This window comes from Mustelus asterias, chromosome 8 (assembly GCF_964213995.1).
Source record: "Mustelus asterias chromosome 8, sMusAst1.hap1.1, whole genome shotgun sequence".
NCBI classification, from domain to species: Eukaryota; Metazoa; Chordata; class Chondrichthyes; order Carcharhiniformes; family Triakidae; genus Mustelus; species Mustelus asterias.
The window spans coordinates 110,285,831-110,312,459 of NC_135808.1; the positions used below are offsets into that span (position 1 = coordinate 110,285,831).

The 26,629-nt window shown below is 44.3% G+C and overlaps 1 protein-coding gene across 1 annotated transcript in view; it reads left to right on the forward strand.

The window, feature by feature from the left end:
• LOC144497769 (fatty-acid amide hydrolase 1-like) overlaps positions 1-26,379 on the forward strand; it is a 57,757-nt gene extending 31,378 nt beyond the window's left edge. The window contains exons 9-16 of the mRNA XM_078219208.1: positions 559-684; positions 7,969-8,066; positions 9,603-9,702; positions 12,818-12,861; positions 17,080-17,119; positions 17,556-17,664; positions 18,966-19,111; positions 26,179-26,379. Coding sequence (XP_078075334.1) covers positions 559-684; positions 7,969-8,066; positions 9,603-9,702; positions 12,818-12,861; positions 17,080-17,119; positions 17,556-17,664; positions 18,966-19,111; positions 26,179-26,379 — 864 coding nt within the window. The remainder of the gene's footprint in view (positions 1-558; positions 685-7,968; positions 8,067-9,602; positions 9,703-12,817; positions 12,862-17,079; positions 17,120-17,555; positions 17,665-18,965; positions 19,112-26,178) is intronic.
• Positions 26,380-26,629: the final 250 nt, after the last annotated feature.

A 26,629-nucleotide genomic window follows, 5' to 3' on the forward strand; every position in this document is an offset into this window, starting at 1 on the left:
TAGTTCTACTTAAAAAAAAACATTTGCAATGTTGAAATGAGTAATTATCCTCCTCTCTCAAAATCTGAGCAACATTCCCTTCAGGTATATAGACTGCCTATAGCATAAAGCTGATTTTTTAAACATTCCCCATAAACATAAAAATAAATATATATCCATATCAATTGCATCACTGTCATCACAGAATGGATAGCATGCAGTTAGTGAGTGTTTACTTATGTTGGAGGTAATGCTGATCAAGTTCACGGAGGCAGAATTCCTTTCACCAGAATCCCTTTATTTACAATTCCCACAGCAGTACACAGAGTGTTGTCAGTCAGTAGTCTGCCTTCGGGAGTGCCAGAGGAACAGAGGAACAAAGTAAAGTCTCTCTGATTAGCCCATCAATTGGCCCACTAATCAGGAAGTTTGTATTCCAATAGACCAACTTCAATGGACTGATTAAAGTCATTACACCATCTATCTCCATTTATATTTTTTTGAACTTTGGATCTTGTTGGTAAAATAAACCAGAAAGAATTGCACCCTAACAACGACTTTTTAAAATTATTTTTTAAGATCTATACCAACATCAAACACATGCGGATAGGTTATTTTGAAAGTGATGGGTACTGGATCCCTACCCCCAGCATGAAGCGAGCCATCACGGAAACCAAGCAACTGCTGGAAGAAGCTGGACACACGGTGTGCTTACTAAACCTCAAAGAGAATGGAGAAATTCCTGGAGGTAGAGGGAGGGTGAGGAGGGATGATGGAGAAAGATTGAGCGGATGAAGAAATTATTTACTTTTAATTCATCTTTCCACGCAGCCCCTCATCCCGACACCAAATAAGAACACTGGAAACATGTATGAAAGTGTGGAAAAATAATCTGATTTATTTTAGTGTACTAAATGCATTACTCCATTCAGTGAAAAGGTTCTGCTGAATTAACTGTTCAGTGGGTTTCTAAGAAGGACTGAGATGTGAACAAAGAACAAAGAACAAGGAAAATTGCAGCACAGGAACAGGCGCTTGGGCCCTCCAAGCCTGCACTGACCATGCTGCCCGACTTAACTAAAACCCCCTACCATTCCGGGGACCATATCCCTCTATTCCTATCCTATTCATGTATTTGTCAAGACGCCCCTTAAAAGTTACTATCGTATCTGCTTCCACTACCTCACCTGGCAGCAAGTTCCTACCGCCATCTGTGTAAAAAACTTACCTCATACATCTCCTTTAAACCTTGCCCCACGCACCTTAAACCTATGCCCCCTAGTAATTGACTCTTAACCCTGAGAAAAAAGCTTCTGACTATCCACTCTGTCCATGCCCCTCATAATCTTGTAGACTTCTATCAGGTCGCCCCTCACCCTCCGTCGTTCCAGTGAGGATGACAGAGTTTGAGGGGCGGCCTGACAGTGGGGGGTCACATTCAGACATAACTGACGGGCAGAAAAGGATCATTTAGCCACATTCCTAATGCTTGCACAAACCTTTGCATCATTTTCGAACCTGCTGAACAATCTCCAACATTTACGTCTCAGCCATTTATGAAGCTTGATAAAAAGCAATGGCCCTAACACTGATCCTGTAAGACTCCACTGGCAACAGCTCTTCAGGTAGATTCACAGTCATTGATAACAAATTTCTGCCTGTGCAACTTCCCACTGATTCACAGTATTCTGTTTTGCATGGCAAGCAAATCATCAAATTCTTCCTCAAAATCTAACTAAATCATATCTTCAAGGATACCCCAATATTCAAATTACTGATTCAAAAAGTTCTAGAAAATTATTAAAACACAGATCCTTTTGCAGAAACCAAGCTGTGTGTCATTGAAGACTACTTCTCCATGTAGGTGATCACAAAGAGTGTCTCTTACAATCATTTCAAGTATCTCACATAACTGACGTCAGTCTGATGGGCCAATGTTTCTCTAAATTTTACCGGTCAACCTATTTAAAAACTGGAATTGGGTAAGCATCCCTCAACTCAAAGGGAATAATTATGTACTTTAGATATGGGTAAGGGGTGTACCACCCTCAACCTGGTCTAAAGGTTTCTTTGTCTTTATTCTGGATATCCTTGATACAACTTGGATGAAGTTTCAACAAAAGTGATACATCTTTATTAAACCACTCAAGCAATGATACATACTCAGGATAATACTGGATAAAAGCAAATTACTGCGGTTGCTGGAACCTGAAACCAAAAGGGAAAATGCTGGAAAATCTCAACAGGTCTGGCAGCATCTGTAAGGAGAGAAAAGAGCTGACGTTTCGAGTCCAGATGACTCTTTGCCAAAGCTATTAACAAAGGGTCATCTGAACTCGAAACGTCAGCTCTTTTCTCTCCTTACAGAAGCTGCCAGACCTGCTGAGATTTTCCAGTATTTTTTCTTTTGATCTCAGGATAATACTGTTTGCTGAGCTTCCCTGTGAACCAGAGCCCATCTCAGTGATCAATCTGATGACAAATCCTCCGTGTGTATCTTCTGAGCTGGCTCCATGGGCTCTTTCGTTATACCTTGTTTTTTTGCCATGGCCCTGTGCCATATAAGGTAAAGTCTGCTTTTAATTGGTTTTTAATTACATCACTGTTCATCTCCATGTTTTCTCCAGATGTTCTCTGGCTAGGCCCCATTTGAAGGTCATGCTTTTGTGGTACCATAGCCAGTTTGACTCCTCTGTTCTCTCCAACACTGTAATCAATCTCTTTCACTTGACTAAGTTAACCCATCATGCTTTATGTTTTGAGCCCATAGTGCAGTTCAGTGCAGTTCTTTACTTATCTTCTTCGGTCTGGGTCCTTCTCATACCTTGATGTTCCATGTTACCACCATGAGACAGACTCCACACACAGGGTTATACCACAACTGGTCTACACTGATTAATATAAAAGAAATAAAGAAGCAGTCACATGGTTAAAAAGGTGATTGTATATTAAAGAAGGTTAAATAATATTTTGGCTTACAGGAGTTAGCAAAGTACAAGTCGGATCTCTTTAAGCACTCTTGCGGGGGGGATATAATCTGGACCATCAGCCCAATTTATTGTAAAATGCCTTATTCTTCTAAAATTGTATTCTCAGCTGTTTTAATATCTGCATTAGATTATGAAGCTGCTACCTGAATGTTATTCCTAGGAATGACAATTGTTGTGAAGTCATCATTTAACACTGCATTTAACATTGAACCTGTCCTAAACCTTCTTTCAGTGGATGTACACAGTCTCTAATGGTCCTCTGGTGTCCAACATAGCTGAAAATAACTTTTGTCATTGCTAACACATATCTCTATTCTGAAAGCTATTTTGATGCCTCTTAATTAAGCAAAATATTTGTCTTTCTTCAGTGTTGAATTAATCCATTAATGTTTCAAAGTATCTTTGTGTAAGTTTAATTTGTCCTTTCGTTATTTTGGATTTATTTTGCTATGTGCCCTTTTTATCCTTTGGGATGTCTATTGCCTTGTTTTTATTTGGATTTACGAATGCCAACTTTTCCTCAGCATTCATTTCTCTGACTAGTTGAGTTGACCTATTAATCTTTTCCAAATCTTCATCCATTTATGCAAATTTAATCCTCTTGAAATCATTAATTTTAAGTAGCTTTTGCTTAGCTAATAAGGCTACCTCTTCTTATATTATGATTGCTGTTGCTCAGGTGGCTATCCCTAATTGCATCACTAATATTCTGTGATAGAAAGCATGAAGGAAGCATTAGGAAATTATCCTCTTGGGTGTTGTGAAGGAGTCCCAGACGCCAGTCACAGAGAAGCATTGATAGAGATCTTAGGCCAACCCATCTTCCTGCTGTCCTGGTCAATGCAATAGAATGTGTGATTAACTTAGGGGAAAACAACAGATGGTGTTGATTCTTTGTACGTCTTCGAAGGAGCTGGACTGGTTCCTGACTGGGGCAGAGATCACATCTAAAAAGTAGGTGTCTGAATAGATAATACTTTAGGGCTGACTTTAGATTGAAGAGTTTCAAAGAAGAATTTTCCAGAATATTGTTTCCTTTATTTATGTGACTGCAGGGATGGATGGTGGAGTAGGAGAATGGGAAAAAGTGTTTAGCCAGGGGTGGCACAGTGGTTAGCACTGCTGCCTCACAGCAGCAGGGACCCGGGTTCAATTCCGGCCTCAGGTCACTGTCTGTGTGGAGTTTGCATGTTCTCCCCGTGTCTGCGTGGGTTTCCTCCGGGTGCTCCGGTTTCCTCCCACAATCCAAAGATGTGTGGGTTAGGTTGATTGGCCATGCTAAATTGACCCTAGTGTCAGGGGATTAGTGGATTAAATATGTGGGGTTACCGGGATAGGGCCTGGGATTGTGGTCAGTGCAGACTTGATGGGCCGAATGGCCCCCTTCTGCACCGCCGTATGGATTCTATGATGCTTCAGCCGTTATTGCTGTGGACCAGGTTGGATGGACCAACTAGTCTTTTCCTGCATATCAATTTTGTCTGTCCATATATTCAATACAATTGAGATTAGATGAGATGATTGAGTGGATAGAGAGAAAGCATTTCTTCTGTGGGGTAGTCCAGAACAAGATGCAGGACCTTAAATTAGAGCTAGGATGTTTAGGGAGATGTTAGGAAATACTTTTTCACTCTAAAGGTACTGGAACTCTGGAACTCTCTCCCCAATAAAGGGGAGCAGTTGAACATTTCAAAACAGAAATTGAATCATTTTTGTTAGGCAAGGGCATTAAGGGTGACAGAACCAAGGTGGATAATAGATGCAGATTAGTTGTCATCTGATTGAATGACGATTCAGGCTTGAGGGCTTGAATGGCCTTCACATATTTTTGTATGAAACACAAGAGATTCGGCTTGATAAGGGACAGAATGCTGTGGAAGTGACAGGGGTCTCAGTCATTGGCTGGAGAGCTCACTACAGCCCCGGCTCGCCTCTTTTCAGGAAGGCCTGCCACATCTTCCACTCAGTAACGGGCCTGGCACTGGAATCAAGGACCCCAGGGTTAGAAATCACTGATCCCATGTCAAGGTGAGTAGTAGTGACTGGGTAGAGATCACAGGGGCAGGAGGGAGTCAGCAGCAAGGGCAGCGAGGTGGCTGTCAGCAGGCATCTCTCTTCTCATTGCCCTCCCCTCCCCTCTACTTTGAACGAGGGAACCCTCTCCCCTTCCCTGAAATGTGTAAGCATCCCCACATGGATTTGCTTGTTGTGCTCCCTGCACGGTGAACCCGCTGCCTGCCACTGGGTTACTGCCAGTGGTGGCAAAGTGAGGCCCTCAGCGGGTATTAAGTGCCCACTCAAGGGTCTCAATTGACAGTGGGTCAGGAAAGCTGTACATGGGCCTTACTGCTATGGACTTAATCCGGCTGGAGGTGAGACCTTCCTGCCCTCTAATTGCCCCTCCTCCCCAACACTACATCACCGCTACCAAGCTCACCATGGGGAAGGAACAAAGTTCCACCCAAGGATACTGTTTGGCAGAAGATGTCAGTGGCTTTTGATTCATAGATGACTAGAGACACAGCTTGACCTTACACCATGCCTTCTACATTATGACTTTCTCCACTGCCCCAGTGTTGAATTCTATTTCTGTTTGACCCTTGCCCTCTGGTTCATTTGAAATGAGTGCGCATAGAAATCAACTTGTTTATGACAGGAACAACATGGGTGTGTTTCATGAGACTATGACCCCAGTGCATAAAGGGATGCAGTCTTAGGAGCGGGAGACCTTGGTTGTAAACTGCCGAACCTGGTTAGTTAATTACAATTTCTGGAGCTAGAAATTTGAGAAATTGAGTAATTTGTGTACATACACCTTTTCCCCTTTTTCCAGTTTAAAGCTTATTTATCAATGTCACAAGTAGACTTACATTAACACTGCAATGAAGTTACTGTGAAAATTCCCTAATCGCCACACTCTGGTGCCTGTTCGGGTATGCTGAGGGAGAATTTAGCATGGCCAATGCACCTAACCAGCACCAGTGGGAGGAAACCGGAGCACCCGGAGGAAACACACGCAGACACGGGGAGAACGTGCAGTCTCCATGCAGACAGTGACCCAAGCCAGGAATCGAACCCGGGTCTCTGGCGCGCCAGCAGTGCTAACCCACTGTGCCAAACTGGCAACTCTGGGGATTTCAGGGGCTCTGCAAGCTCATGAGGTTCCTACATCTGCCGACTTACCCAGAATGCTATTTCTGTGGCCATATACAAGATAGTAATAATCATGAATGAAAACACAGTTTTCCTTTGTTCCCTTAATGCTGAGATTATTGAAGCTAAGGCAATGGTCACTGGATGTGTGCCAATATCACAACAAACACTGGCGACTGTGTCAGTAACTTCAGATCCCTGCGGAAAGGTCTGAAAACCGCAAACACAAGTTTCAGGAGTTCACTGCGAGCCAAATCCTTTTTGTCAGGAATTCCATGTGTAGGTGAAATGAATGGAAGCCAACAAGAATTCCTCTCCACATGCTTTTCACTATCACTCCAATGATTCAGATGCTGCCAAACCAATCAGAGTTATAAATTGGCCCTTTGTTATTCTCTGGAGTGTTGGCACTTCAACCTATTAGGGATGATTTTGAATGATACAGGATTACATTGAATATCCAGCACAGTAAGTAATAAAACAACCCGAAATGGAGTTTGGGAATTGGATTTCGGTCGGGGTTCACAGAGGAGACTTTTTAAAAAAAAGTGCAGGCGGATGGTGAACAATGAAAAAATTATTTTAAATTTCTGGTTTATTCATAACACAAAGTGAAAACTACTTCTAAGTTTTATAACTGCTTGTGATGTGAACGTTTTGATTGGATTTTGAGATGTTTGTGTAGATAATCCGACTCAGCAGTTTTACTCGATGTTAAATTAAAGGTGGTGTTGGGGTGTGGAATGGACTGCCTGCAGTGATAGTGGAGTCAGACACTTTAGGAACATTTAAGCGGTTATTGGATAGGCACATGGAGCATACCAGGATAACAGGGAGTGGGATAGCTTGATCTTAGTTTCAGATAAAGCTCGGCACAACATCGTGGGCCGGACATCCTGTTCTGTGCTGTACTGTTCTATGTTCTATGTTCTATGTTTAAATAATCGATTGGGCCAAGTGAGCCATGCCAGTGTTTATGTTCTGAATGAGACTCCTCCCACCTCCCTCTTTATCTAGCCCTATCATTTTATTCAAAGAAGGAAGAAAAATACAGACCAGGAACAGCGCCTTCGGCCCTCCAAGCCTATGCCGATCATGATGCCCTAACTAAATTTAAAAAAACCTTCCACCCTGACTTGGTCCACATCCCTCTATTCCCTCCCTATTCATGTACCCATCCAGATGCCTCTTAAATGTTGCTAACGTGCCTACTTCCACCACCTCCTCTGGCAGCGCCTTCCAGGCACCCACCACTCTCTGTGTGAAAACCTTCCTCCGCACATCTCCCTTAAACTTTCCCCCTCTCACCTTGAACCTGTGTCCCCCTTGTAATTGACACTTCCACCCTGAGGAAAAGCCTCTGACTATCCACCCTGTCTATGCCTCTCATAATTTTGTAGACCTCTATCAGCTCTCCCCACAGTCTTCATCTTTCCAGTGAAAACAATTCTAGTTTATTCAATCTCTCCTCATAGCCGACGCCCTCGAGACCAGCCAACATCCTGGTGAACCTTCTTTGCACTCACTCCAAAGCTTCCACATCCTTCTGGGTGTGTGATGACCAGAACTGCATCCAATACTCCAAATGCGGCCTAACCACGATTTTATATATTCATTCAATGTATCTATGCCACTTTCCTATGTTACCAAATTCCACTTTCTAAGCTCAGATTCTCTTCATTCATATACCAACATCACAAATTTAAGGCAATGCAGGACCTTAAAATCAGATTGATTGGTTATGTAGAAGCAAGAGTGATTGTTTCTTTTTGTTTGTTCCCTTCTTTAGCAGGCTCTTTAATTCAATACAACAAATGATTTGCTCTCTGTTTCTCCCTCTTTTCAGTTGATATCATTCACACCGCCAAGAATGTACTATGCTATGAATGAAATCATTTTTCCTGGACTTAGTGCAGACAAGGGCCTTACACTTATAGAAAGCCTGTAAGTAAGCTGTAAGAGCGCGCAATGTTAGCACTTGAGATGAAACCATTATTATCAGCTTTTGTTACACTTTGTAAGCAGCAAGATTATTTGCTAAGCAGAGGTTGGGTGGATGGTGGGGTTAAGACGGATGGGGTTCCAGGGGAAAAAAAAACCCAGGGAGAGATTCTCTAACTTCTGGCAAGTACCGCGATGGCCCGGAGAATTGGGAATCCTTGGAAAAACAGGTTTTTTGCCGGGCGCCAAACCCATTGAGATCCTCCCAGGCCACTCTGCTGGCCCTGATTGGGTTCCTATGTATATTCAAATCCACAAATTTAAATATAATTAGTGGGTTTGCAGCTTGGGTCAAATGGCTCTCACTATTCACTCGCCTCCCCAGTGGAACCTGCACTGGGTGGGCATTCATACAGTGCCTCACAAGTGAGGACCTGGTGTGTTGTGCCCCAAGGTTCGGGGCAGTACTGTCAACCGCTCAGCAATGAGAGGCACCCTCCCCCACACACACCACACAGGCATGAGGTTTACCCAACCTCCCCACTTAGCCCCCTCCTTCCCCCTCAGACTCCTCACTCAGCCCCCTTCAGGCCAAGCACCTCAGCAGTGCCAACAGCTCACTGCCCTCCTGCACTCCTGCACTGACACCCTGGCCTGATATCTTGGGCACCGAGGGGGCTCGAGGAGGTAGATCCAGTAGCCATTTGCCCCTCTGCTGCTGCCAGGTTGCAAAGGACAGGTATCTCAAGGGTCCTGGGGTTTGGGTGAATGGCGGCTGGGGGAGGATGGGGGGATGTGGGGATTCTGAATGGGCCTATCAAACCCAGTAATTGTTCTCCAATTCGTAGATTTGCATTGCAGAAACCCAGTTGGGGCTGGCGGCATGGCTCGGGTGAATCCTGATTGCTTTGACACCCATCGGGAATCTCAATATTTGGCTGACGCCCCATCCTGTGGGGCATTGGATTCCTGTTGGCCACCTCACGAGGCTGGAGAACCCAATCTGTGGCTAGTACTGCAGCCTCACAGCGTCACGGACCCAGGTTCAATTTCAGCCTCAGGTCACTGTCTGTGTGGAGTTTGCACGTTCTCCCCGTGTCTGCATGGGTTTCTTCTGGGTGCTCCAGTTTCCACCCACAGTCCAAAGATGTGCAGCTTAAGTTGATTGGCCATGCTTAATTGACCCGAGTAGCAGGGGATTAGCAGGATAAATATGTGGGGTTACAGGAATAGGTCTTGGGCGGGATTGTGTGTCAGTGCAGACGCGATGGGCTCCTTCTGCACTGCAGGAATTCTATGGTTCTATGATTCTATGAAAGAGTAATTCCTCGATTTTTCAAACAACCATAAATATGTGTCTCTGAGTTGTGGTTACTGCTTTATGATGACTGAATAAATTATGTTCTGTTTTTATTAGAGACGTCGTCTATATAAATGTCATGAATTGCTTAGTCATGTTGCAATGATTTATTCTATTTTATAAATAGGTCTACCCAATGAAAATAATTAATTCCACTTAAATCTTTTTGAATTTTGTAGTAAAGGGGAAGTCATCGACCCTAGTTTGAAGTTTCAGATGTCCGTATGCACTATGCCTGAAGCATTGAAAAAGCTCTTGTATTTTCTTCTGAAGCCTTTTGTAAGTATAAAAGTTGAGTCATGAATGGACTTGGGTGAGGGGAAAATACATAAGGCAAGACATTAGAAATGTATGTGTCACTGCATCAGGTTTGTGACCATCATTAACAATGTAAGATGTGAAGGGAAGTCTATTTTTAAGTGCATTGGTTCAATCCTGACCTGTTTTGTTTATGTGAATTAGCTACTTATGTATCTTACACATGAAAACTTTAAGATACTGCAGCAGTGGGACTAATCAATGGGAAAAAAGTAAAAAGTTTATTTATTAGTCACAAGTAAGGCTTACATTAACACTGCAATGACGTTACTATGAAATTCCCACTAGTCCCCAAACTCCAGCGCCTGTTCAGGGCAATGCACCTGACCAGCACGTCTTTCAGACTGTGGAAGAAAACTGGAGTACCCAGAGGAAACCCACGCAGATATGTGGAGAATGTGCAAACTCTGCACAGAAAGTGACCCAAACCGAGAATCGAACCCAGGTCCCTGGCGCTGTGAGGCAGCAGTGCTAACCACTGTGCCATCATGCTGCCCTCAGTGGGAAAGGGATGCTCGGGTCACTGTCACTTTGGGTTTGGGGGCCAGTGTTGAAAGGGTTTTCTGGAGTGGCATACCGCTTCTGCAGTTTGTTCTTGCGAGGGGCTGTACCTACTAAGGTACCATTCCATGGTGGGAGTCTTGGTTGCATGGGAGAGGCCCCTGTTGTCCACTTTCAGGATGGCAGAATGCCTGCTCCCTAACCGATCACTCTACCAGTATTCTTGTTAGGGTCAGGATGCTCTGATCTGGCAGATTCTGTAGAGAGAAAGAGTTAATGAGCTGGATTTTCCTGTCTCACCTGCCTGGGTTGTCAATGGACCTGTTAAACATAGAACATAGAACATAGAAAGTCACAGCACAAACAGGCCCTTCGGCCCACAAGTTGCGCCGATCACATCCCCACCTCTAGGCCTATCTATAGCCCTCAATCCCATTAAATCCCATGTACTCATCCAGAAGTCTCTTAAAAGACCCCAACGAGTTTGCCTCCACCACCACCGACGTCAGCCGATTCCACTCACCCACCACCCTCTGAGTGAAAAACTTACCCCTGACATCCCCCCTGTACCTACCCCCCAGCACCTTAAACCTGTGTCCTCTCGTAGCAACCATTTCAGCCCTTGGAAATAGCCTCTGAGAGTCCACCCTATCCAGACCCCTCAACATCTTGTAAACCTCTATCAGGTCACCTCTCATCCTTCGTCTCTCCAGGGAGAAGAGACCAAGCTCCCTCAACCTATCCTCATAAGGCATGCCCCCCAATCCAGGCAACATCCTTGTAAATCTCCTCTGCACCCTTTCAATGGCTTCAACATCTTTCCTGTAATGAGGTGACCAGAACTGCGCGCAGTACTCCAAGTGGGGTCTAACCAGGGTCCTATAAAGCTGCAGCATTATCTCCCGACTCCTAAACTCAATCCCTCGATTAATGAAGGCTAGTACGCCATACGCCTTCTTGACCGCATCCTCCACCTGCGAGGCCGATTTAAGAGTCCTATGGACCCGGACCCCAAGGTCCTTCTGATCCTCTACACTGCTAAGAATGGTACCCTTCATTTTATACTGCTGCTCCATCCCATTGGATCTGCCAAAATGGATCACTACACACTTATCCGGGTTGAAGTCCATCTGCCACTTCTCCGCCCAGTCTTGCATTCTATCTATGTCTCGCTGCAACTTCTGACATCCCTCCAAACTATCCACAACACCACCTACCTTGGTGTCGTCAGCAAACTTACCAACCCATCCCTCCACTTCCTCATCCAGGTCATTTATGAAAATGACAAACAGCAAGGGTCCCAGAACAGATCCCTGGGGCACTCCACTGGTCACTGACCTCCATGCAGAGAAAGACCCCTCCACAGCCACTCTCTGCCTTCTGCAGGCAAGCCAGTTCTGGATCCACAAGGCAACAGCCCCTTGGATCCGATGCCCTCTCACTTTTTAAAGGTCCATTAAATTGTCCATCCAACCTTCAGCGATTCCTGCAGTGGTTGGTATTGGAAAATTTACTGGAATATTTCAAGTTGTGCTGACCTTTCATCAGAACTGAGAAAAGATAGTGGGCGGCATTTTATAGCCTCGCCCGAAACTGCAAAAGCCCAAAACTGCAAAAGGAGAAAGGACCTTTCCATGTTCTGCCCCTCCCTCACTCCGATTCCTGGGGCAGTAAAATTCCGGTCAATGTTATAAACCTTGGGAAGAGAAAAGTGGAAGTAAGGAAAAGAGAAGCTCTGTGACAAGATGAAGAGCAGCTGAGATTAAATCATTCAAGATTTTATGATGCTACAGCCAAAGAGAGGGTTAATAAATACAGTAGTGAGTTTCGCAACGGAACAAAGGCTGTATGTAAACGAGACATGAATGGTTACATGGCAACTATCTGAAAAAACAATTCAGCAAAACAATTAAACCAAAAAAAAAGAACACGGTCAAGCCAAGGGCTATGACCTCAAGTTGTTGAACTCAATGTTGAGTCCAGAAGCCTGTAGTGTGTTGGGTCATAAAAGAAGGGCTGTTTCTTGAGCTGGCATTGAGCTACACTGGAATAGAGCAGCAAGCCAAGAACAGAAAGATCAGAGCAGCAGAACAGGAGCAAGTTGTGGAACATTTGAAGTTGGAAGTTGAGGCGGCCTCCCTAAGTCCTTACCAAATGTGCCAGTCAGCAGGCCGGTGTGGCTGCTTTTACTCTGCCAACTGATCTTGTCCTGATTTGTGGGCATATGCAGCTCCTGCTCCAGCCTGCTCTCTCCAATGCTTCTGAATTTCTAAGAGCCTCAACAGCTCGCAAGATCCCCAGAGAAACCCCTGCATAAGGCCTGGACTCAACATATCTGCAGTTCGAGCTTAATTTCTGGTCCTTCACAATTGGTTATTAAAAGCATATCCTTAATCTTCCCCACAAAATACAGTAGGTACTGAGGTAGATTATGAGGTACCAATATTTTGATTTCGGTATTATTGTAAGATGTGACTGAATGAGAATGCCAGTGACCATGTTAGTTTCTTTGCTGTAATGGAAGTGATATTCATGATACAGCAATATCCTTCATTGATATTTCTTTTCTCATAAGAGTCCTAGAATCGCAGATGCTTTCAAGGCACTGACTGGAGTAAAGTGAGTTATGAATTATGAAGAAGGGTGAAAAGATGTGTTTTTGCATGTTTTAATAGAGATTTTGGTGAGCTTTTTCATAGTTAAAGCTGATTCTTTATATATAAAGCATATTGTAGAAGAAATTTGAGAAGATAATGTTCTCTGGCGAACAAGTTATAAACAAATAAAATTACACAAATACTCCAATTTTCAAAAGGTTTATAAAACATATCTAGAAACAGTGGCCGTGATTCTCCCATTGCGACACGCAACTTTTCTGTTGGGTCGCGGTGGGAGACGCGTGTCTGCGGCCCTGAACAGAGATTTGTGCATGTGCCGGGAACGCTTGCGCATCTCCCAGAGCCGGCGAACAGTCGCGATCAGACCACACTGGAAACCGGCGGGAAGGCAGGTAAGTAATTTAAATCTTTTCTGCTTGTATTTTAAATATGTATATTAGTTCATTATCGGGACCTTTCAGTTCCCGATTGAATCTCCAACCCTGCCAGGAGTACTTCATTTCGACAGGGTTCAGACTAGCTCCCCATGTTCGGTGTACTGGTGGGAGACCCCGCCGGAATGAATGGGGGGGCAATCGAGGCCCCCGAGGGGGTCGGGCACTGGAGGTGGTGTCCCCTGGGCATGGGCACCCTGGCAGTTCCAACCTGTGCCCCCGGCATTGCCCAAGGGGCAAAGTGCCCCTACCCAGGGGGCACCTTGGCACTGCCCATCAGGCATCGGGAAGTGCCAAGGGGGTGGGGCCTACTGTGGGCGGGCCTAGGTGTGATTGGTGGGGGTGGGGGGTCCGGCTGCCACTCTGCATTGGGATTGGTCGGGGATGGAGGGAGGGCAGCTGTTGGGGCAGGCCTGGGTGGGAGGGTGGATTGTCTGCCGGGGAAGGCCTGTCTCTGGGGGGGGGTCTGACCCTGGGGGGGCTCAGTGGGGGGAATCTGTTGGGGTGTGGGGGGTGCGATCGGGCCGTGGGGGGGGGATGCTGGAGAAGCAGCACTGCGGTGGACCCGGGTTGGCCAGTGATTGAGCTGGCCAGCAAACGGGAGGTTGACAGTTTGGGGTCACTGCGCATGCGCAGAGCTCCAGAACTGTCAAACTCCGGTGCGACTAGCCCCCCCCCCTGGGTTTTTAATGATATTCATGACTGGGACCTCTGCGGTGCACAGAGTGCGGAGATTCACGTGAGAAGCTGAACTGACAGAACAGTCGGGATTCAGAACAGTTTTCCCTCCAATTCAACACTTTTGGGAGAATCGCCCCCAGCATTTCTGGATTGTACCACAGATTGGAGATTTAAGTTTCTGTTAGCAGTTCCTTTAAATATTTTTTTTTGAATGTTAGGCATTGCTATCTTTAGAGATCCCCTTGCTCTAGCTCAGTAACAAAAGGTTACAGCTCTATGCGGCACTGAAAACTCTGCACTCCTCCAATTCTGACCACTTGTGCATCATCCTCATGCTGCCCCTATCATTGGTGGTGGTGCCCTTAGCTGCCAATCTTTAAGCTCTGAAATTCCTTCCCTCTGCTTATCCAAACTAAAAACAGAAAATGCTGGAAACACTCAGCAGGCTGAACAACATCCATGGAGTGGAAATGACACATGGTCATCATTTCAGCCCAATGACCTGCGAAGAATCGACAGTTCTGGGTTGTGGGCAGTATTTCTTTAGACCTAGGAGTGGGCAATCCATTTTTACTCTACCCTTAGGTTAAAATGAACAAAATTAATACTTAAAACAGAAAATTAAAAAAATTTTAAACCAGCACAGAAATAGTGAATTTCTCATGGAAAGGAACCTCAGATGCAAAGTTCATTGACTTCTGGAAGAGATGGAGAAAAAGAAACTATCTCTGGCAATTATCGGGCAGCACGGTGGCACAGTGGTTAGCACTGCTGCCCCACAGCGCCAGGGGACCTAGGTTCGATTCCGGCCTTGGGTCACTGTCTGTCTGGAGTTTGCACATTCTCCCCGTGTCTGCATGGGTTTCCTCCGGGCGCTCCGGTTTCCTCCCACAGTCCAGAGATGTGCGGGTTAGGTTGATTGGCCATGTTAAATTGACCCTGGTGTCAGGGGGATTAGCAGGGTAAATATGTAGGGTTAGGCGAATAGGACCTGGGTGGGATTATGGTCAGTGCAGACTCGATGGACCAAATGGTCTTCTTCTGCATTATAGGGATCTATAGTTACAGAGGCTCCTGGAATCTAAAGTAACTTGGAAAAGGTTCTGCCACAACCACAGTGACCAAACAAGGACTCATATAAACTGTGAGCTCTCAAGTTTTTATCCTTTAGCATTGAACTTTAATGTAGCTAAGAAAATAATTTTCCACAATATAACTTGTCTTTATCTTTATATCGTATTCTTGCATGTCTGTGAATGTGGATTTCAAGAATTAGAGAATTGGGGATCTAACTTTTTACATATTTTGCTATCTTTGCCTGATTGTGTTCTTAGCACAATAAAAACGAACCCCTTTTTGTCTCAAACAAAATACGACAATCACAGAATGTTTACAGTGCAGAAGGAGACCATTCAGCCCATTGAGTCTGCGCTGGCTTTCTGAAAGAGCATTCTATCAAATCCCGCTCCCCGGCCTAATCCCTGTAATTTTGCACATTCTTTCTTTCCAGATGGCAATACAATTCCCTTTTGAATACCACATTCGAAACTGCATCCACCACCCTTTCAGGAAGTTTGTTCTATACCCCACCATTTTTTCCTGTCAGCAATTTTACTCCATTTAACAATTATTTTGAATTTGAGTCCTGCAGATTTTAATGCAGTTTTGAGTGCAAACAGTTTTTCACTATTGAACCTGTCTGTACCCTTCTAGATCTAGAATATCTCTATCAGGTTTCCTCTCAGCTTTCTTTTCTCCGAGGAAAACAGATCCAATCTCTCCAATTTACCATCACAGTTGTTTATCGCTGGGGTCAGTCTTGTGAATGTCTTCTATACTCTCTCAAATGCCTTTACATTTTTTCTCGTGTTTCTTTATCTGTTTTTTAAATTTATTCATTCGTGTCACAAGTAGGCTTACATTAACACCGCAATGAAGTTACTGTGAAAGTCCCCGAGTCGTCACACTCCGGCACCTGTTCGGGTACACTGAGGGAGAATTTAGCATGGCCAATGCACCTAACCAGCATGTCTTTCAGACTGTGGGAGGAAACCGGAGCACCCGGAGGAAACCCACGCAGACACGGGGAGAACGTGCAGACTCTGCAGAGACAGTGACCCAAGCTGGCAATCGAACCCTGGTGCTGTGAGGCAACAGTATTAACCATTATGTCACCATGCCGCTGCATGCCCTGAGTACCAGTCTAGGGTAATTGATATATATCAGGAAGAGCAAGGGTCCCAAAACTGACCCCATAGAAAAGTCCACTACAAACCTTCCTCCAGTCTGAAAAACAACAATTTATCACCACTCCCCATTTCTTTTCACTCAGTCAATTTCTTAACCAAGTGCCTACTTTATTCCACAAGCTAGAATTTAGCTCAGAAGTCTGTTTTGTGGCATTGTATCAATTGCCTTTTGAAAATCCAGATACACCACATCAACAGCATTGCCCTTATCAACTTTCTCTGCTACCTCCTGATTTTCCCATCCTGCTGCAGTGTACAGAGAATTAGCTTGCCACCAAATTCTCCGTCTTCACTACAGAGGGAACGTGGTGTGAGCGGGCAGTAAGATTGCACCCAATGTGTTTACTACAGTATAGTAAAATATATGGAACTACCTGTTATTCACCAATCTTCTCCTCTTTGCTAAGTTCAGAAGGGCCTATACTTACCAACCAATCGACTCCTGTGATGTCACTTTTAGATTTCATCTGTCAATTCCCGGCTTCTTTGCCACTCTCTTCCTCTTGTGCCTCTTTGTGAAGTTTTGCCGCCATCAAGGAAAAGGCCTGTCAGACTCGTTTATCAGCACATAAATTCCTTAATCTTTCTAAATCATTGAAAAACCCTGTTACAGTCAGACCTAGAGTAGAATGATTGATCAATCTTCCAGCTCCTCACGTGGCCGTAACAGTAAGTTGAGATGATGAGGGTTGAGGCAATAAAAGAAATTTAACCAGATAAACCCATCCTCAGCATCCATACCTCTCCCCCAGCATTCCTGCCTGGGGAGGGGTATTACAATCAGGGCATTATATTTCGAATCAGAAAAATTGTTTCGATCTCAGCTTTAGTGCTTTTATTCTTATGCTTTCGCAGATCAGTTAAGGAACTGTGGAAACTCCACGTCTCAGCAATGGTAAGATCAAACGTTGCTGTCAGCATCAGTAAGATCCATCTGATTCTTAAAATAAACCGCAATAGCATTTTAATTTTAAAGCGTTTGCCCATTTCTCGGTTTTAATAAAATCTGCTTCAGATGAACTTGAATCCAGTGAAACTCAACCAATAATGGGCAATCACTCAGATTATTTTTAAAGCAAGTGAATTTTCTTTGTTCTCAAGATAGCAATTGTACAGCATAGTTCCTGATATGTAGTGAGTTCTGATTTTTAAAACACAGAATTGACGCTGAACTTAAATCATAAGGACACATCCAAAAATATATAGAATAGTGTGTTTGTCAAAAGTCCACAGAGCCAAGACAACTCAGTTCCAGAACCGCTGCCTCTTACTTCTTGAGCAGCTAATTAACTGCCACCAATAATGAGGCCAAGTTCTTGTATTTTGTGTAGACCTACCGTGAAGAGTATATAAAGACATGGGGAACGCACAACATTGATGTCCTACTCTGTCCATCAATAGGTCCTGCTTTTTGTATTGGATGTGCCGGAAAACTGTTAGGTAGGTACCAGTTCAGGATTATCTCTTTCCGAAGCAACTGCAGGGTTGTACCAGAGAACAATAGTTTCATGTTCACCGTTGTATTAATTCATACAGGGGAAATCAGCTGGGTCGCACACTTTAGTAATGTATGGCCATAGGTGCATTTATAAGTGGGTACAATTCTGATTTGGTGTTTTTGTCATGATAGGTATGAACTGACAATAAATGATAGCGACTCCAACTTGATTGCCTCAACTCCTCCGCTCTTGATGGCTCAATCTCTTCTCCTGAGACTGCATTCCAAGGGATTTCACAAAGCTGCACTTCCGCCTCTAATTACCGGCATACTTCTAACTCCTTTGCAGGCCATTAGCTTCACGAAGGTGGCCCTGAGTTTGTATGAACTCCAGGAACCTGGTTGCACCAATCCATTAAAAAAAAGCTTCCAGGACTTCTCTAAGCTCTAACTGCCTAGAACCTAATAGCAGCTCCAGGGGCTTGTTGGTGAACTGCAAACCACATGAGGTCCAAACTGCAAAGAAATACCTGATATACCGTCCAATTAGATGTAGAGGATCATTCTTATTTTAGTTTGACAGTAAATGGGAAAGATCACATTAGGATGAGATGCACTTTGTAAATTAAGAGGCAGTGATTAATCCATAGAATCCCTCCAGGACAGAAGGAGGCCATCCAGCCCATCGAGTCTGCACTGACCACAATCCCACCCAGGCCCTATTCCAGCAACCCCAAGCATTTACCCTGCTAATCCACCTGACACTAGGGTCAATTTAGCATGGCCAATTAACCTAACCTACATATCTTTGGAGTGTGGGAGGAAACTGGAGCACCCAGAGGAAACTCATGCAGACACGAGGAGAATGTGAAACCTCTGCACAGACAGTGACCCGAGGCCGGAATTGAACATGGGACCCTGGCTCTGTGAGGCAGCGGTGCTAACCACTGTGCCACCATGCCGCCCGGTTAATGATACAATGATACAATGATACAGAATTATAGAAATGAAATGTAATATGATTCCAGAACATGGTTTAATAGCATATTTATTGAAGAAAAATAATACAATTGATAATGTGCAATATTTTAGACATTATTGCAACATTGTGTGTACATACCATATGTTGAAGGTACTGAGGTGGGATTCTATGGAGCTGAACGTATTCTGAGAGGTGCTGTTCATGAGACATTATCCAAAGTCACAGATAATAAAGCACCATATCCTTTATTATAGAGGGGAGAGAAGAAGGACAGAAAAATAACATTACAAATAAATTATTTAAAAATACTTTTCCCAACAGCTGCATCCAGCTACACAATTATTTACAATTTGTTAAATTTTCCTGCGGGTGTTGTGCCAGTTACCAAGGTAACGCAGGAAGATGAGGAAGAGCTAATGGATTATAAGGGCTCCATAAATGATTCCTGGGATAAAACTTTCAAGAAGGTCAGTGTGAGATAAATAAGGCAGTTTTGTGTTTGGCGGTTTATCGTGTGATTTCTGTTCTTTCTCTCACAGTACATGTGGCATTTAAAACCAGATTTATTTGCGGACCACGGGCAGAATTTTATGAAAAAAATTCAAAGTGCTAAACGAGCGAGAAAATGGGAGTTTCAGAATCGTTTTTTTGAAGCAATCTTATGGCACTTATTGCACACAAAGTGTCAGGATGCAATTCTCAACAGCGGGGAGTGGGTGGGAGGGCCCGGGAGGGCCCATTCTGGGTGTGAAGCCAATTTTGCCAGCAAAAACTGCCGGTATGGTAACTGGGGAGACTAAAAAAAGGGGCACGAACATGATGTTTCGCCTCCTGCCTGATCTTACCACCTTGCCTCGCCAAAGGTCAGGCAGGATATCTCTGCTTTCGATGCAGAAAGTCTCAGAATATTGTCTAGAAATTCCAAGGGTGCTGTTGCATTTCTGGAAGCTTAACAAGCAGGGACTTCCACCTGCCATTTAACGATGGCACTGGCCACATCAGAGACAATCAGAACTGGGCAGACCATGCAAATCTCACCAGCTAGGGTGTCACATGTGCACTAGGGTGGACTACCTAGGGCTGAGATAAGAACTTGGTCTGACTGGGAGACATCGTGAGGGAGGTGAGAACAGGTAAAGGAAACAAGCAGCATAGTTTTGATGACCTCCAAAACGAGAGGCATCAGACCAGTTAGTGACTCCTATGTAGAGGCATTGACTACTGGTTTTGTGCTTTTGGCAGATTGTAGCAATGAATCATTGATAGCTATAACAAAAGTTGTGGAAGCTGGAAATCTGAAATACAAACTGAAAAATCCACCTTGATCCAGAATCTTGCAAGCAACAGGGTGGAGAATAGATCGAGGGGAACTTGGAGTTGAGAACTCCACAGAGATTTAAAAACAAAAATTAAAATTTAACCTATCTCTATTTGTGGCCTCCAAAGACGAGTGACTAATTTTGTGAAGTGATCTTTCAAAAAGTATCAGGCATCTAAGTAACAGATTCAAGAGGCTTTCACCTGTTTTCAGGCATCTAAATAAAGAGGCTCCACAAATTTGGCAGTCGGACCAATTCCAGCTTTGTCCCTGTGGCTGCTAAATTGGTATTCTTGTGCCAATTTTATACCTTTTTTTTATTTGTTCATGGGATGTGGGCATTGCTGGCTGGGCCAGCATTTATTGGCCATCTCTGAGGAACAACAAGAGTCAACCACATTGCTGTGGCTCTGGAGTCACAGGTAGGCCAGACCAGGTATGGACAACCGATTTCCTTCCCTCAAGGACATTAGTGAACCAGATGGGTTTTTACAACAATTGACAATAGTCACCAATAGACTATTTAATTTTGGATTTTTTATTGAATTCATATTTCACCATCTGTCCCGGTGGGATTTGAATCCAGGTCCCCAGAACCGAGGTCGAGGTCTCTGGATTATTATCCCACTGCTACACAATTGCTTCCCCTTATGCAACACCTATCAAAATCTCTTCTTCTGTTTGATGACATAAAAGGGAAAAAAAGCAAGGACATTGTTGGTTTAAAAGTCAGAAACAATGGGCAGGACTTCCTGGCTGCGCTCGCCCTAAGGTCGGATAATCCCGCCCCGAGGTCAATGGACCTCTGCATGGCCCGTGTCCCGCCTGTTACGATTCCCGTGGTGGGCATGACAGGAAAGTTCCACCCTTTGAAATAATTATGAGACCAAAACTAGAGGCCATAAATATAAGATCACCAATAAAGCCAATCAGGAATTCAGGAGACACTTCTTTATTGAATCAGTGATTAAAATGTGGAACTCGCAATCACAATGGGGCTGGATTTTCACCTCCCCCACAATGGGTTTGAAGGAGTGGGTTTGTAAAATCCAGCAGGTAGTCTTCCTGCCACATACCCACCCAACTTGTCGCTTTTATAGGGAGGGTTTGACACAGGGTTGGGGGGTCAGATTAGATGGCCTGCCTGCCATTGGGGTCAATCAATGGCCACTTACGGGCCTCATTTCTTCCCCATCAATGTTTTACCCGTAACAGGGAGGCCATGCGAGATGTCCGGCAACTTTAACTGCAGGGACTGGTGTCAGCCAAGCAGGGTTGTTCTTGGTGAGCTATTGAAGGAACCCCCCTCACCCATTGCCCCAAGAACATAAGTCCCCTTTTACTCCTGGCTTCTCCAACCTGCATCCCAACCATGCTCCCTTGCTGGGGCCTGCCAACCCGGCCCCAGCGATACCCAGACGTACCTCTGTGTCCAGGCCCCACTTCGTCAGCACTGCCTGTAGTCCCCGCAGTGGCTACCGCTCCTGCCTGGCACTGCCGAGACTACAGAGATGCCGACTATCCAATTGGCCAACTACTGTTTAAGTTGGGACTTGCTCCTGAGATTGGGGCAGTTGTCTAGCCTTAAAGTAATCAACTCTGTTCACAGTATTAAGTTATTGTGGGACAGCTGTCATGATCGTGGGGGAGCTCGCTACTAACCTTTTAGCTGGGAGGGGCCGGGACAATGGGGACCTGTAAAATCCAGCCAAAGGAGTAGAGTCATAGTCATAGAGTCATAGAGGTTTACAGCATGGAAACAGGCCCTTCGGCCCAACTTGTTCATGCCGCCCTTTTTTGTAAACCCCTAAACTAGTCCCAATTGCCCGCATTTGGCCCATATCCCTCTATACCCATCTTACCCATGTAACTGTCTAAATGCTTTTTAAAAGACAAAATTGTACCCGCCTCTATTACCACCTCTGGCAGCTTGTTCCAGACACTCACCATCCTCTGTGTGAAAAAATTGCACCTCTGGACACTTTTGTATCTCTCCCCTCTCACCTTAAACCTATGCCCTCTAGTTTTGGACTCCCCTACCTTTGGGAAAAGATATTGACTATCTACCTTGTCTATGCCCCTCATTATTTTATAGACCTCTAGAAAATCACCCCTCAGCTGTTGAAGTGGAAACTTTCCTGCTTCTTGACTGTGAAAGATAGACTACAAAATTTGTTCCGTCAATATAACAAGCATTTATTTACGAATAACTGCATGCAGTATATGGCTGAAACTTGGGGTCAGAGAGCAGTTGACACAGCTGCTGATTCTTCCACAAGTCCGCAATTACACAGAGAAACAGTTCAGTATTTATACATGATTATTATCAGTTTTCGTGACCAGAGCATATTCAGGAATTCGATTAGTAATAGAATCGTGAGCAATAACAATAATCAGGTTTTAACTTGCTGACGTAGCAGAACTCGTTGTCCCATTATTCATACCCTTATCTTGTTCTTTGATGGAACAGAAGAAGGTCGGTGACTCCTTCCTCCCTGACCTTATCTTGTTTTATTTACTCATACAGCCTTATTAACTCTTACAGGGGTCTGGCATTTTGAAATAGCTTTGGTCAGTCGTTCTTTATATTGTAACAAATAGTTGACCAATTTTCCCATCATGCCCTTACTTAGTTCGTACAACTTCACACAGCCTTCTCCACTCCAGAGAAAAAAGTCCCAGTCTATTCAGCCTCTCCTTATAACTCAAACCATCAAGTCCCGGTAGCATCCTAGTAAATCTTTTCTGCACTCTTTCTAGTTTAATAATATCCTTTCAATAGTAGGGTGACCAGAACTGTACACAGTATTCCAAGTGTGGTCTTACCAATGTCTTGTACAACTTCAACAAGACATCCCAACTTCTGTATTCAAAGTTCTGACCAATGAAACCAAGTATGCTGAATGCCTTCTTCACCACTCTGTCCACCTGTGAGTCCACTTTCAATGAGCTATGAACCTGTACCCCTAGATCTCTTTGCTCTGTAACTCTCCCCAATGCCCTACCATTAACTGAGTAAGTCCTGACCTGGTTCAATCTACCAAAATGCATCACCTTGCATTTATCTCAAGTAAACTCCATCTGCCATTCATCAGCCCACTGGCCCAATTGATCAAGATGCCGTTGCAATCCGAGATAACCTTCTTCAGTGTCTACCATGCCACCAATCTTGATGTCATCTGCAAACTTACTAACCATGCCACCTATATTCTCATCCAAATCATTAATATAAATGGCAAAAAACAGTGGACCCAGCGCTGATCCCTGAGGCACACCGCTGGTCACAGGCCTCCAGTTTGAAAAACAACGTTCTACAATCATCCTCTGGCTTCTGTCATCAACACCAGGTTAAAGTCCAACAGGTTTATTTGGTAGCAAAAGCCACTAGCTTTTGGAGCGCTCGCTGCCCCTTCATCTGGTGAGTGGGAGATGTGTTCACAAACAGGGCATATAAAGATACAAACTCAATTTACAAAATAATGGTCGGAATGCGAGTCTTTACAGGTAATCAAGTCTCAAAGGTACAGGCAATGTGAGTGGAGAGAGCGTTAAGTACAGGTTAAAGAGATGTATGTGTATTGTCTCCAGACAGGACAGTTAGTGAGATTTTGCAAGCCCAGACAAGTCGTGGGGGTTACAGATAGTGTGATATGAAGCCAAGATCCCGGTTGAGGCCGTCCTCATGTGTGAAGAACTTGGCTATCAGTCTCTGCTATCAAAGCTAGTGGCTTTTGCTACCAAATAAACCTGTTGGACTTTAACCTGGTGTTGTGAGACTTCTTACTGTGTTTACCCCAGTGCAAGGCCGGCATCTCCACATTCTGTCATCAAGCCAATTTTGTATCCATTTAGCTACCTCACCCTGGATCCCGGAGATTTAAACTTATGCAACAACCTACCATGTGGTACCTTGTCAAAGGCCTTGCTAAAGTCCATATATACAACATCAACTGCACTGCCCTCATCTACCTTCTTGGTTACCCCTTCAAAAAACTCAATCAAATTTGTGAGACACGATTTTCCACTCACAAAGCCATGCTGACTGTCCCTAATCAGTCCTTGCATCTCTAAATGCCTGTAGATCCTGTCTCTCAAAATACCTTCTAACAACTTACCCACCACAGATGTGAGGCCCACCGGCCTGTAGTTCCCAGGCTTTTCCCTGCAGCTCTTTTTAAACAAGGGCACAACATTTGCCACTCTCCAATCTTCAGGCACCTCACCTGTGGCTGTCGATGATTCAAATATCTCTGCTAGGGGAACCGCAATTTTCTCCCTAGCGTTCCACAATATTCTGGGATACACTTTATCAGGCCCCGGGGATTTATTTACCTTGATGCGCTTTAAGACTTCCAGCACTCCCTTCTCTGTTATATGTGCACTCCTCAAGACATCACTATTTATTTCCCCAAGTTCCTTAACATCCATGCTTTTCTCAACAGTAAATACTATGAGAAATATCTCTTGTGCATCCGCACATAGATGACCTTATTGATCCTAAAGAGGCCCTATTCTCTCCCTTGTTACTCTTTTGGCCTTTATGTATTTGTAGAAGCTCTTTGGATTCTCCTTTGCCTTATCTGCCAAAATAATCTCATGTCCTGTTTTTGCACTCCTGATTTCTCTCTTTACTCTACTCCTACACCCTCTATACTCTTCAAGGGGGTGTAGGAGTGGAGGTAAGAGAGAAATCCTAGACCCCAGCTGCTTATGCATGTCATGTGCCTCTTTCTTCTTCTTGACCAGGGCCTCAATATCCCGAGTCATCCAGGGTTCCCTACTTCTATCAGTCTTGCCCTTTACTCTAAGAGGAATGTGCTTACCCTGAACCCTGGTTAACACACTTTTGAAAGCCTCCCACTTACCAGACGTCCCGTAGCCTTCGCACAGACCCCCACAATTAACTGTTGAAAGTTCTTGCCTGATACCATCAAAATTGGCCTTGCCCCAATTTAAAATTTTAACTTTTGGGCCAGACCTATCATTCACCATAGCTATCTTAAAACTAATAGAATTATGGTCACTGGTCCCAAAGTGATCCCTCACCAACACTTCTGTCACCTGCCCTTCTCAAGAGGAGGTCAAGTTTTGCCCCTTCTCCAGTCGGGCCATCCACATACGGAATGAGTAATTCCTCCTAATACACTCAACAAATTTCTCTCCATCCAACCCTCTAATAAAATGGCTGTCCCAGTCAATGTTGGGAAAGTTAAAATCTCCAACTATTACTACCCTATTTTTCTTGGAGCTGTCTTATATATTTGCTCCTCAATTTCCCACTGATTATTTGGGGGCCTATAGTACAACCCTATCAAAGTGATTTCCCCTTATTTCTCAGTTCTACCCATATAGACTCAATGGCCGAATCCTTGGATATATCCCCTCTCAGTACTGCCGTGATGTTTTCCTTGATCAAAAATGCAATACCCCCTCCCCTCTTACCTCCTGTTCTATCTTTCTTTTTGCATCTGTACCCTGGAACATTGAGCTGCCAGTCCTCTCCTCCCTTAGCCATGTTTCAGTAATTGCTATAATATCCCAGTCCCATGTACCCATCCATGTCCTGAGTTCATCTGCCTTGCCCGTCAGGCCTCTTGCATTGAAATAAATGCAGTTTAATCTGGACTTCCCTTGCTCTCTGTCTTGCTTTTGCCTGATCTGTTTGGTACTAGGATTACTGACACGGCCTTTACTAACTAATGTGCTCTCTTTAACTTCCGTGCTGTCCTCAAACTTCTCTTCTGTCTCCCTACTGCTTTGGATCTCACCCCCCTGCCAAACTAGTTTAAACCCTCCCGAGTGGCTCTAGCAAATCTCCCCGCCAGGGTGTTAGGCCCCCAGGATGTTAGTAGTTGAAGTGAGTAGGATAGATTCATTTGTGGGGAAGGTAGGTAAACACATGAAGGAGAAAGGAACAGGTTATACTGATAGCATTAGGTGAACAAGATGGGAAGAGGCTCACATGGAGCATAAACATGTCATGAACCATTTGGTCCGCCTGGTCTGTTTCTCTGCTTTACACTTCATGTAATGCATATAAATACTTAGTTCTAACAGTATTGCAATAAATAGATTTTGCTGCATTAGTTTTGTGTTAAACGTTGCACCTACTGGCCTCAATTAAATCAAATGTAAATGTGACTGGAGAGTTTTAACACCCAACATCAGAAATCTCCTTCTCCAAGTGCTAATGTTTTTGGTTTACTTGTGTTTCAGGCGGCGTCAGGGGGTATTGGGCTCCCTTTAGCCGTGCAGTGTGTGGCCTTACCCTGGCAAGATGAGCTCTGTCTTTGTTTCATGAGGGAGGTGGAAAAACTTGTCAAAAAGAAGAAAGGAACTAAGGAGCATATGGAAAAGAGTCGCCCAAGTGTTCATTCCTCAGATGCTCAGTTACTTAAAGAGCAAACCTTACTCTGAGGGCAGTTTTTAAAAATGAGTCATTCTGCATCAATGAGCTCGATTGGCAATTGCATTTATAATTACAGAGCAATACACTGCTTTTATGGCTATTTTACAAGCAATAGTGGGAGTAATGATCTCCTGCCATTGATCTCTGCAACTCTGTGCAGTCAGTTTTCCGGATGATAATGGAGCACTCGAAGTTTAAACAAATTATTCTCAAAAACTGAGTAGGAATATACAGAATAAAAATAGATGTGCAAGTTGA